At 26.3% G+C, this 13,951-nt stretch overlaps 1 protein-coding gene across 10 annotated transcripts in view; it reads left to right on the top strand.

The window, feature by feature from the left end:
- The window catches only part of LOC100214995 (rac guanine nucleotide exchange factor JJ), a 65,298-nt gene that overhangs the window by 18,328 nt on the left and 33,019 nt on the right, over positions 1-13,951 (top strand). For 6 of the 10 annotated variants that reach the window (XM_065805542.1, XM_065805541.1, XM_065805544.1 and 3 more), the window contains exon 5: positions 2,630-2,866. In XM_065805542.1, coding sequence (XP_065661614.1) covers positions 2,630-2,866 — 237 coding nt within the window. Of the gene's footprint in view, positions 496-2,629; positions 2,867-10,021; positions 10,858-13,951 lie in introns of those variants that run through there. The other 4 variants (XM_065805547.1, XM_065805545.1, XM_065805546.1 and 1 more) reach the window with 3 other exon arrangements.

Raw genomic sequence — 13,951 nt, 5'->3', positions numbered from 1 at the left:
TTTAACACGGTTTAAAATTTTCATTAATAAAAGACCATGATAATAATTTTTGTTCTAATTGAAAAATAAAAAACAAACCTTATAGTTTACTTTTCGATCTAAACTAAAAATCCGAATCAAACGTTGCCATGGACATTGTTATCCGCAATCAAACAAATGTTTAATCGTGGAAAAACATAAGCAAACAAAGAATTAAAATGAAAGAGACCTTCACCAAAAGTGTAACTAATGATAGTGTAAAACATACATTTTGAAATGATTGAAACTATGAATATTGAATATGCTGAGTTTTATGGTTATTGCGTCAAAGAAGAAATGGAATTAATGAAAATAAAGAAGGAGCTAGAGTTTGCTTCAAAACTTAGTGTAAAAAATGTTGTTAATTTACCAAATAGTTTGTCAAACAAAGATCGTTTTAATAGTGAATATCAGCACATTAATGTACCATTTGTAAGATTTTCATCCAGTAGGTTATCAATAAGGCTCAAGGAAATGGTAAGAAAAAAACGTTTTATAAAAAGATACAATAACTTTTTATGTACAAAAGTTAGCAAATACCTTTGAAGCTGTCAACGTCATACTTTAGTTTGTTTTGCCTTTTTTTTTTATTATTATTATGATGAAATTTGACACGGTAATATAGTTATTAAAAACTATTATAACTTACAAATTAATGTACGAGTCATTGGGCTAACATTTAATGTTCTTTGAAGAGGATAAATATTTTTTTCTGTCTTTGCCCAACCGGCATTTGGTCCTAAAAAGACGTCTTTTGATAGTTCAAAAGACGTTTGGAACATCTTTTGAACGTTTAAAAGACGTTTTTTAGGACCAAATGCCGGCTGGGAAGTAAAAACGAATAGTTACCTTATAAAGAACAGAGAAATTAAAAATCTAATAACAACCATGCTTTTCTTAAATTCGACTACAACAAAGTCTTTAGTTTTCAGTTCAAGTGAATGCTCTGCTGCGGTCTTGAATTGTCTGTTCACGCAACATTTCTTCTGAGTCTATAACCATTGATTCCCATATGGCTAAATACTTAATTTTGGTGGCAGAGCAAAAATTTAATTGCAAGGTTTCTTAAGTAGAGGTTAACTCCATGTTCCTTAAAAATATATAAAACATAAATAAAAAATCAAAACTTTTTTTTTAAAGTTTTAAAACTTCTAAAGTTTTTGTCACTTTCTAAGCTTTACACTTAAAGGCACAGCTTTACATTTCTATGTACAGTTTGCTCGCGATTCTTATTTTATAGATCATTTTACAATTCACCATTATAAAACTTTTGTAAACAGTTGAGGAGTTGATAAAATACTGATTTATACTATGCAAAAGATGATGTGATCTAATGAATGCTCCAATAAACACAAAAATTATTATAATGATTGTTCAAATCCATACGATGTAGTGTCTACTTTAGCTGCTTACGAAACCTTTGTTTCAGAAAACGTAAGCAACTTATTTGTAACTGAGTCATTAAGATTTGTAAATTGAATATTTAAATTAAGGCATTGAGGCTTGTGACATTCATTGCACATTGAAGCTTGTGGTATTCACTGTGCATTGACGCTTGTGACATTTACTGTGCATTGAAGCGTTAAAACCACAAACAGTTAATATGCAGTTACAGACTTTAAGATTTCTGATTGCAAGTTTGTTCTTACTCGTTACCTGATTTTCATGAAACTAAACGATTAGTAGCATATTAATTTTGCATTAAAAAGTACGCAGTCTTTACTTCAATACTAGCATGACCTGCTTCCAAGTCTCATTTTTAAAAAAAAGGTATTTATAGTTTTTATAAAACTATAAACTTTTTCACAGCTACAAGCCATTGTTAATGATTTGTCTTCTGATTTGAATCATCCCGTAAGGGCTTTTTTTCATTAATTTCTTGGTTTATTTGTTTTACCCTGGCACTGTAGGAGAACTTGATTTTTTTTAACTTTAAAGGATCAAATTCCTTCATGCATTTTCTGTTATACTTATAAAAATTAAGTTTTGCAAATAAAATATAATTGGAAAACTTTTTATAAGTTAATCACTTGTTAAAAAAAGTCTAAATTGCCAAACCAAATATACAAATCTCGTCAAAATGATTTTACTATAAATATTTGGTTTTGTCAATAAATAAATAAATATAACAATATAGTATATAAAAATTACATTATTAATTCATATTTTGTATATAACTAATTAACATAAATACGCCTTCGAACGTATGATTTTAGTGATACTTTTAGAGTTTCAAACTATTCGCAAATACTGTGCAAATGTAATATAGTTTAATAGAACTTTATTAAGATACTAAATTAATAATGCATTACAAAATAAGAAAAATATTAAAATAAAGAAATCTTTTAAAACGATAACGTTTTATCACCTATTAAAACTTTATAAAAAGAATTATTACGCTTAAATATATTATTTATCATCCTTTTTATTTTCGCTTGAAATTAAATTGGTTCACATGTTGTAAAAAGAATTAAATCAAAACAAAAAATTATAATACTTTTTTTGAGATGCACAGTGTACGTGTTATTTTTTTTTATTCTGGAGGTAAAACTAGGTTTTTAACATCTAGTAACAAATTAGTATCTAAAATGTTTTTGTTAATTCTTTTTAGGGTTCGCCGTCATCTCGACGTCATATTTCGGTAAAAAGTACAAGCATACGAAAGTACTCAAAAATGGGGACATCTCATAAAACTAGGAAGAGATCTGCTTTTTCAATTAGTAAAGGCGTGTTACAAAAGCAAATTCCGCATGTAAACTCTTTTCCAAATAAATTATCAGATGGCTCATTTGAACCACTCAAGAATCCCATGATTGGATTCTCGTCAACATGTTCAAGAAAGTTTTCGGTAAAGTTTTTTTTTCTGAGTTTTTATATAAGATAAAGGGTTGAATGAAAATCTTTTATTTAGAAGATAAAAAAAAAGTTAACAACAAGAATCACTGACGTCATCCTTGATCTTTGTGTCATCTTGTTTATTTTACTTTTCATCAAAATATCTCATCTTTATTCAAAAGAGTTTAAGAATTTAATAACTAAAAAACAGTTTAAAGCATTTCAAATAAATGTTTACATACCGAAAACTACACGGTGCATCCCAATAAGTATGCACTGGCGGCAACTTCTTTTTTCTACTTCCAACTTCTAAACCATTTTAACACATTTTAACAGTATAAACAAAATTCCGAGATTGGTTTTTAAACTTTATTTAAAACCATAATATTTAGATTTTAAATTATTTTAGATTTTAAATTATTTATATTTCATAAGAAATAGAGGAATTATGAGAGCTATTTGGTTTTAATTTATACTGTTTTTATTTCATACTAATTAAAATCAATTATAAATAAATTAAAAACCGAATGAAAAATCTTTTAATTTATTGATTTTTTTTTTTTTTTTTTTTGAACAGCCTAGGGTCGTGTCAAACTTTTTTAATAAAAAAAAATGTTAAATGCCTAAAAGTAGAAAATAGTCATTTACATAAAAAATTAGGAATTGCAGAATGTTGTATTTTATATATCAAAAGATGAGCTGGGCAAGGGTATTCAGAATTTTAAACTTTCAAACTAATGAATTTATTTCGTGACGACAAAAAGTTACTACAGCTCTGATGTTCTTACTGCAGTTTCTAAAGAGACAATGCCTAAAGTTTTAAAATAAATAAAAAGTAGATAATAACAATGTTGCTGATACTGCAGTTTTAGCTATATAGAATTAAGTTCATAATATAACGTTTTAAAAAAATTGAAAGATAGATGTTGATTCAATCAGTTGACTTATTACGCAACCACATGTCAACTACATGAAGAACTAAACTCATCTATATTTAAAGATCCAGAAAAGCGTCGAATTTGATACACATCTTGTCGTTGTAACGTAAATTGCAGTAATTCCAAAAGCAATATAGAATTTATTGCCCGGATGCAAGAACTTAAGAACAGCACTGTGTTTTTATAAGCTTGTTTTATTAGATGACCAAGCTTTGCTCAACTAATAAGGTATTGGCTACTCAGTGTTGCTAAGGCAAATTAGTAAAACTTAAATTAAAAATTTCTAACAAAATCCTTATCTTTGAGAATCTATAAATTAGGTGTTAAATGAAATGAAACGAAAGAGATTTTTTCATATATAACTTCTGCTTATTTTTATTTAAAAATTTACTTTTTAAAAAGATTTCAGCGTTTTTTTTTGTTTTTTTTGTTTGTTTATATTGAATTTAAGACTTGAATAAAGTCGATTTTTAACACTTTTAATAATATTTTTTGGGTTTTGCTCAGTCAATTTGATTTAAATTATTTTAATTCTAATTAAAACACGTTTTTAATTTGGACACGATAACAAATCTAGAGAGCTTCAACTTTTATTACGTGTTTAAACCCATAAATTTCCTAAAAAACATATTTTTTTTCACCTAAAGTTAAAATGTTCTCCTCTTAATAAGTAAAGGTAAACAAAAAAATTGTTGTACCTCTTTTTCTTCTGTTTCCTTGAGGAATATTCTTGAGGAATATTCTTGAGGAATATTCTTGAGGAATATTCTTGAGAAATATTCTTGAGGAATATTCTTGAGGAATATCCTATTGTTTAAATGTCTTTTCAATAGTTAAAATAATAACAGTAGTGAGCAAAGTCCTCACCTAAAAATAGGGTTCAAGAATTCAAGATTTCACAGGTCTGGAAATAAAAAGTAAAGTTAGGATACAAAAAATTTACCACAGTTATATGTTAAGCTGTATAAAATAAAATTTTGAACAGGCGTATTACATTTCGAATAAATTTTTAAAGATTACAGACCAGATGTTTCACAGAAATACCTCAATTATTTAAACTAATAATATATTATTTAAACTAACGGTTTATGACGGCAATTTTTTTTTATCTTTTACGTTACTTTACAAAATAATTTTAGGGAGCCCATTTGCAAATTTTGGCCCTTTTGGAAAAAAATTTAAGAAGTTGGAGCTCTATTTTGGTATTATTATAACTCGCCATTAGTTAATAAATTTTTATTTCTAATGTTATTTTGGCTACTTTTAAAGTCTAAATAAAATATTTACTATTTTGTAACTGTATTATTTTGAGTTCTTTTGATTGTTACGCCAAAAGTTTAAACTTTAAAAACAAAAAATGTTGAATTACTTTTTTAGGTAAACAAGAAACAAATTTACTATAGTGAAAAGTTTGTGGTCATAAAATAAAGAGGAATATAAAGACTTAAAAATCAGAGATCGAAAAATTAAAAACATAAAACTCAGATATCAAAAAATTAAAGACTAAAAATTCAGACATCAAAAATTGATCAAAATTTACGTGATTAGTGGTAAAATATTAAAAGTTTCATTTTTATCATCCATCTGAAATCATCGATCAGATATCATCCATCATATATCATCCATCAGATATCATCCATCTGATATCGTCCATCAGATATCATCCATCAGATATCATCTATCCAAAATAAGAAAGTCTAAGGAATGCGCAACTTTAAAAACATAAATATTAGTCCATTTAGGAAAGTATAAGAATAAAATAGAATAAAGATAAAGCTATTGGGGCTATTGAAGTAAAATAAGGTTTATTTGTAATCAAAGGGTATTTTTACCAATAAAAAACTAATAACCAGCTGGCACAACTTAGAAAAAATTAACGCTTGGTTTCTGTTGCGTGTTATTTTTGTTGTTTTAGAAGGTTTTCTAAAATTTTCTAAAAAACCTTTTCTAAAAAACCTTCTAAAACAAAAAAATAACACGTGTTAAGAATGGTTTTCATTCTGTGAAATTAACTAATACTATTTACCAAAAATTCTTTTTGCGTTTGAGTTGGCCAATTTTCACTTTAATTTGGCATTTTTTCATTTTAATTTGTCAATTTTCATTTTACAAATTATATTGAAAATAGCTTAATTAAAATGAAAAAATACCAAATTAAAGTGAAAATTGGCCAACTTAATCTACTACTACTATTTTCACTTTAATTTAGCATTTTTCATTTTAATTTGGTAATTTTCACTTTAATTCGTAAGGTAAAAATTGCCAAATTAAAATGAAAAAATGCCAAATTATAGTGAAAATTTGCCAACTTAAACCCAAAGTTAAAATGTTAATCATTTCACCGTTACGGAAACGTAGTCTTATATTACAATAAATATCCGTGAGGAATGTCAAATCACTTATAAAAGCATACGAGATTTTAAATTTGACTTTAAAACACTATAAGGTTTTAATTCTAAATAAGAAACTAGATGTGCCGGTTGGGTATCCGTCAATTGGTGCGTATTCGTTTTGTTGCAAGTTTCCCTGCCGGTCTTCATGCAAGTTGCTTATCAATTATTATTATACTTTTAATAGTTAATATTATTAACAAGAAGTTTCAATAAGTAAGATTTATAAACAGATACAAATTAAAAAGAAAATTTTTAAAAACAACTTTCACTTTCTGTCTCGATTAATGAATGATTACGTCACTAGATTAACATTTAAAGAATAAGATTTTTAATCTAAAACATTAAAAACTTAGATATTCAATTGAATTCAGAAAGTAATTTTTTCAATGCACTTAAAAATCAATTTATTAAAGAATTTTGAATAAACTAGACAAAAAAAAAAAAAAAAAAAAAAATTGGTTACCATAAACATGTATATGAACTAAGGTGGAAGTAAAAATAAAACTGTAGAAAATTCAAATATTGCATTGAAAATATTTTATGACAATAAAATGATAATTCACAATCTTCCCGGCAAGAGCTTCTTTTTTTGTTGTTGTTATGGAATGAAAAACCCAAAACAAGTTTTGCTTCTTTTCTACATCAACATCGATTCAATTTGTTTTCAATTTAGTGCAAAACATTTTCTAAAATTTATTTAATGCCTATGGTATAACAAGCTGTTTTTAATTTAACTGAACAAACTTAATTTTTATTAAAAATATATTCGTTTTTTTATAAAATTTAAATAATATCAATTTTTGCAAACAAATATACAGTGTAATTTATTTCATAATTTCAATGGCCCCGTCGTGTTAAGTTTTATGTTAATTGGGCTACGAGTGTTGAAACAGAAAACATTCTATTTAAAATTATTTAGTATTTTTATGATGCATGGAAAGTAGCACAAAGGTAACAACAAAAACAGAGAAAGTATTAAGTACATAATAAGGAAAGAACCGACGACATAACAGGTAAGGTATAAAGGGCATGATAGAGAAAAACCAAACACATATTAAAGAAAATGCCAAATGCATAATCAGGAATATGTGATTGACGCAAAAAGCGCTATAAAAATCAAGAAGTTTGAGAAAACTGATTACAATATTAGTAAAAACCATTCAATATCATTCAAACACGTTTACGTCTATTTGTTTTAAAGTATATATCACGGATGCGCAAATACTTTGAAACGGGTACTTCAAGATTTTTGAATTTATTTTTAGAAGTAGAAAACAATTTTGATTAATTGAATTACGATTTCTAAACTTCTTTAATAAATTCATTCTTCCTAACTTTTTAACTGAGAGTGACGTAATAGGATCTGCTTAAGCTTATTGATTTGGCACGTTCTCAATAAAAACTGAACAGACGAGTCAAAGAAGTTATTGTATACAAATTATCAAAAATGAATTTAAAAATATTCGGCTTAACGTAAATATTTTAAAATTTATTCAAAAATAAATAAATAACTAAGAATATTTTATTTGTAATATTGCATAAAATCTTTAGAGAACAAAATTTTATTATTTTAACTTAGATTGTTTTAATACCTCCACTACTTTTCAGGGCCGACGACACAGGTTTCGAAGTGATGGGGCACAATTTTTAATTTCTAAAAAAAGTCCTCTAAACCTGGAAAGTTTTTTTTAAAAAGAAAAAAAGGTTTAGAAAAAAATTGCGAGGGGGGCGGGGGTGGCAGTGCTCTTAACCTGTCCCCCTCCCCCATCCTCCCCAGTCTTGTCGGCCCAAACATGGCATGAAGGTTTGTAATTTAAATTCAGTCAAACCGCTCGGCGTTTTTAATTTAGGCTTTAATTAAACCTAACAAGTGAGTTCATAAAAACTCAAATATAAAAACAATACCTATTTCTTATTACGTCAATTAAAAGATACAAAGCTGTACTAAAATTGGGTTTATTTGGTTTAATTAAATACCCTTATCAGATATAAATATTGAAAAGTTGAATTATTTTTTAAATGAGCTTTAAGAACAATTGAAAATTTTTGCTTTTTTAAACTAATCAGAGTGCCTAGAAAAAAAAGATCTAGTTATCAAAAGAATTTTATGAGAAAAGATTTAGCAGTAACTTCTGACATGGTCTAATCCAAATTAGGATTTCTTTCGATAAACGCAGTGAGTTAATTGTTGCGCATTTTTAATATTTGATTATGTTAAGAGAATATAATCTAAGTTTAAAATGGCAATTAAACAAAAGATAAATAAAGATTAGTAGAAATCTTTAGTTACGAGGAAAAGATAGCACTGTAGGTTTAACTTTGAAGCTTTATGTAGACAATTTTCAGCAGGCGAATCCAGGATTTTTTGGTACTAAAGTATCTCCAGATAAGTTCAAACTCAATACCTTCGTATGGTCATACTTATGTCATATACAATGTTTTGCTGAAAATTGAACAAAGCCTAAGAACGAAAATACTCTCAAAAGTCGCCTTAAATTACTTCTACTAAATTGTTTTTTTTTTTAATATTTCAGTTAAGTAAAACAAAAGTTAATAAACATATTTAAAATTTTATAAAAAAATTATTCGGTGTTCAAATATTGCAACCATTTAAAGTTTAAAACCCCCTCAAAACAAGGGAGTCTAAATTTTAGCGTCTAAACATAGTAAAACTTTTTTTATAAATAAATTTTTATCTAGTTTATATTGTAATTTATACTTTGAGATTTCCTATTCATTTAGGTGGGTGATGCCTTCTTTTTATGGTATTTTTGTTGCCAGGAACTAATCAATTATATTTTTATCAAAATATCGTTACATGACATAAATATGAACACAAAGTTTGAAGTTTAGAACTCACCTTACTTAACTTAAATAATCTTGGCTTTGCCGCTGGCGTTTAAACCTTTCGATTTGCCAATTTATTATCGATTTATTTATTATCGATAAAAAATGTAGTTTTTTAAAGAACTTTTTGAGCATTGTTGCTTTTTTAATTTATGAAGAAAAATATGCTTTATATAAGTAGTTATTTTTTTGTTTTTTTGTTTTTCCGATTTTTTTCCTTTTTTCCGATTTTTTTTAACAGATGTTGTTTGTTTTTATTCTGTTGGTGATTTCATTTTTTCTGGTTGTTTGTTAAGAGCTCAAAAACTAATACTGTATACCACTAATCTTTGTCTCTCCTATTTTATTATTATTCTTACTTTATCAATATTAATTACTTTTATCATAATTCCTATTTTATTATTTTTTATGGAAGTATGCATATACATGATATATGCAGATGATATGATATGCTATCAAGATGGCAGATCAAAACGTATTTACATTGTAACAGGATTATCACATAATGCATCTGAATTAAATTTGTTCCAAGATTGTTGAATGCCAGTGTAAGTAATAACTTTTTTGTAAATCAAAAAAGTATTTTTCAGTCAAACGAGTATCCGAGATTTTGACAAGACGCTTGGACATTTTCAGTAAATCAGCAATTTTTTTACCTGATCAGAGTGACCCAAGAAAGTTTTTGAAGCAGAATTAAACTACGATTACATATGTATAATTTGTTTGTACAAGACGAACATAATATTACATAAATAATTTCTATTAAGCGAAGGATGAAATTAGTTACCAGCTTTTTAATTAAGTTTTAAGTTTTTAATCGACATAAAAGCTGTGCAACAATGCAAAAATTGTTAGAAAAAATACATTTTTATTCATTATAAAAACATAATTTTGTTTCTCATTTATGCGTATTAATAACAATAAAAACACAATAAGTTCTTAAAACAACACTCACTTTGCAATTTGTTTTTATTTTAATTCGAAACAGCCAGAATAAAAAGAACTATAGTAGTAGAATATACCCCTATAGATTTAGTAGATGCGATTGAAAAAATCTAGACGCGCAAATTACGTAAATGGTTAAACATTTGAGTAATAATGGTTTATTATATTTTTTAAAACTCGAGATTAAAACTTCTATATAATTCGTAATTAGATTTTTTTACGTGAAAAGTTTTCTTAAACATTTATGCGGGTTTATATTAGTCGACAAAAAACACCGAGAAAAACAGAATAAAAACGCATTTTATTAAACCGTATTTTATTTTCTAAGCAAAATTGTCATGAATACAAACACTGATCGTATAATGAATCTTATTTCTGAAGATATTCAAGATTCGAGAACCAGAATGAATCTTAGTCGAACAACATCAGACAGTACAAGTCGACATACTATAAAAGTAAACTCAACATTAACGAAAAGTCGTGGATACACTTTCTGTGCCCCTCGATCCTATCAAATGGTTAAGAAAACAGTAGACATTGAGAACACACCAAATCTTGATTTTAAAACAAATACCTTATATTTATCTCAGTATTTAAACACACCAAATATTTCACGAATTAACTCATGGAAGTTGACTCCAAGGCTAAAAAGATTTGCCACTGGTACGAAATGCAGAAGCGCAAACAATTCAATTAACCGAGGAAATTCAATTAATAAAAGTAAATATGTTTCCACAAATCTTCTAAATTTAGAAAGTAGAATGTTCATATCTGGTTTAAAAAAAAATGATAATGGTAACACTTTTAAACGCTCACATTCTTTACAATATTCTATTACATCAAGTAAAGTTGCGCTTCTTAAACGATGTAACTCAGCACAGGTAGAATCTTTATTTTAAACTTTTTTTACAAAATATACAAAAATTTACAATTCAAAATATCTAATGTGAAAATAATGTAATAATTTTAACTAACATAATTTGTTAGTAAATTCAATAGAAATAATGTCTTTTACAAATTGTGGAATTTCACAAAATGTTGATTATAAATTTATAACTAAACAATTTAAATTTTCAAAGTAAAAAAATATTTCAATAAACTTTCATGGTTTAGCAAAAGATAAAAGTAACAGCTAGAACTTTGATGGTGGTTATAGCAAAACTCGTGGTGTGATGCGGAATGCTGATATATTTTGAAAGAAAACTCAAAATGTTACAATCAAGGAAAATTTTATGTGATACAATTTTTAGTAAACAATAAAAATAATAGGCAAGATCAAGGTCATTATCATGTTTTTAAAATGCGTCAAAAAATTTAAAGCGATCCAATTTTTGATAAACATTCATATTTGACACCAGTTTAAACAAAGAATAAGTATGAATTTTTATTTTATATCCGCAAGTTACATTAAGAGGTTACATGATTAAATAAATCATTTTTTACTAATATCTTCTTGATATCTTATATAAGACATCAAGAAAATATAAAATTATTATTAGATCCAATTAGTAACATTTGTTACTAATTTGTTACATTTGAAATTACACACAAAAAATTGTAGTTAAGTACCTAATTAAGTCTAATTAAGGCCGTCCCAAGCAATAAAAGGCCGTCCCAAGCAATAAATAGACAATATTTCTTCAGAGATAAGTAAAAAACAAAAGTAGGTTTGCAACTGAAGCTTTCACAAATGTAAGTCTGTTTATATAGTGCTTTATATGCTGAAATTAAAAAAAAAAAAACGGTACTCAAAATATTTAGTCGACACAACTCCAACGCGGTCGCAAAAATGAATATGATATAAAATTTCATGAACTAAATTTAAAATAAAGTCTTTACGATAGTTTATTGAACTTTTCTGAAATGCAACACTTTCTAAATATAAGAAGCTCAAATAATTCACAATCTTTGACAGAAGATCAAAAAACGTTAAGCGAAGAAAATCCAAATATTTCACAATCCTTTAGGGAACATCTAAAATTGTTATGCAAAGAAAATCCATTGCAAAGTTGAAAAAATAAATATATAAAAATAAAATAAAATATATAAAATAAAACAACATCTGACACGAACTTAAAACTCTCCTTGTCCATAAACTTTCACTTAATTGTCCTAATATTTGTCATCAAAACCTTTTATAATTGCTGTCAGTGCCTTTCTTCGTTTTTAGCCGGAGTCTTTATTATTCACTTTCTAAACACAATTTTTTTTTTAATCAAACTTTGCGTTGCTTTAAGAACATTTAAGTTGTAGAAAACTAACACCATTTTGTTTCTTTTTGTCATTGATTTATGGTTTCTCCATAATTTAATGGCAAAACAGATGATGCAACTCCATATTTTAATAATGACCAACAAAAACATTTTTTGGGTTTGCGTCTATACAAAGTTATTTTTCAATTTGGTTGCATTTTGTGTTTTGTCGTCTAAACATACCTCAATATAACTGTCAGCACCTAAATCTTTTCACAAGAAAATTGGCTTGATTAATTCATACAAATTCTTTGGAACTTATATGCTGCGATTGCTCTTTGCATGCCATAAAAATACTTTTTTTTTTTGTATCAAATACACATTTAATAATAGTTTTGAAGATTATTTAAAACGTTGTCAGTGATTTTACCTTTACTTTTAAATTTCTTGACACCGCTCAGCACTTTTCTTAAAATGAAATCCTTACTGATTTTAACCGAGTATCAACTCGTTTTTGTACGTGTCCAACACACTCACTCTTTTCGATTTTTATAATTTGCATATACATTATTACTATAATAAGTTTTTAAAATTATCTCCATCAACTCGATAATTTGTTCAATGTAAATTTTTTATTGGAAAACAAAAAATTAACATTTTGAGCACTCCAACAGATTCCATTGCTCCAGAAATACCAATATGATTAATTGGGATTTACTGTATTGTATGAGATACAAACCATTCATTGTACCCTTGAGGTCCTTCTTTGGACTTCCAAAATACTTTTTAAGAAATTTTATCTTAGGCCTGCGCTTTAATGCATTTATTGTCAGATATTAAAATAACAAATCCACTTATTCATAATGTTGCCAAGTTCTATCAACACTATTGGTCGTTTTTTTTTTGTTAGATTCTTATTTTTATTAAATAATACATCACATGTAGATTGATTATCAACGTTTTGCCAAGCCGCTAGGAGCAATTGATTCAAAAGAAGCTTTAATATAAGCAATGTGCATTACTTTCCCTCAGTAATGTAGTATCTTTGTTAGGGCGGAGTGAAAATAACTTTTTTTAGAATCGCAACTATTCGACCTGATTTCTATATTTACAATAGGAAAACTAAAAAAACGACACCGAGATGAACAAAATTGAATAAAAATTACCTACTGCAGCATCTATAGACAAATATTACTTAAGGATGGCGCAAAATTAAAATTTTTATAAATATTTTTTTAAAGAAACTTCAAGGTGATAACAAATTTTTTATGTTTGTTTTACCCATTAATATTATGACCAAAATTTTAGTATTAAAAAAATTATTGAAATTTAATTAAAAAAAAAACTTAAAAAATTTTTAGTGGAAAAAATTAAATATTAAACATATAATAAAATTATATTTTTGACTTTAGTTTTAATACTTAGTTATTTATTAAATAATAAATTTATAATTTAATAATATTTAATAAATAATATAGCTATAATAGTATACTTTAATAATATTTAATAGTAATATAGCTATAATAGTATAGTTAGTAATAATTATTTATTAATGTTGAAAACTCCGAGTAGAGCATATTATATGGTCAATATTCAAATTTTAAAATTTTTTATTTTAAATCGTTACTTATTTTGTTCTAAGTTCTTTTATAGTTTGAATTTAGTTTAGATTTAACCTATAATACAATATTCTTTGAAAAATACTTGTTTTTTAAATATTCTAAGTATAAAATCCTAACATTATATTTCTAATGTTTTCTATAAATGAAATTGTTAAAACTGT

This window comes from Hydra vulgaris, chromosome 09 (assembly GCF_038396675.1).
Source record: "Hydra vulgaris chromosome 09, alternate assembly HydraT2T_AEP".
NCBI lineage: Eukaryota > Metazoa > Cnidaria > Hydrozoa > Anthoathecata > Hydridae > Hydra > Hydra vulgaris.
This window is presented reverse-complemented; position numbering and strand designations above follow the sequence as displayed.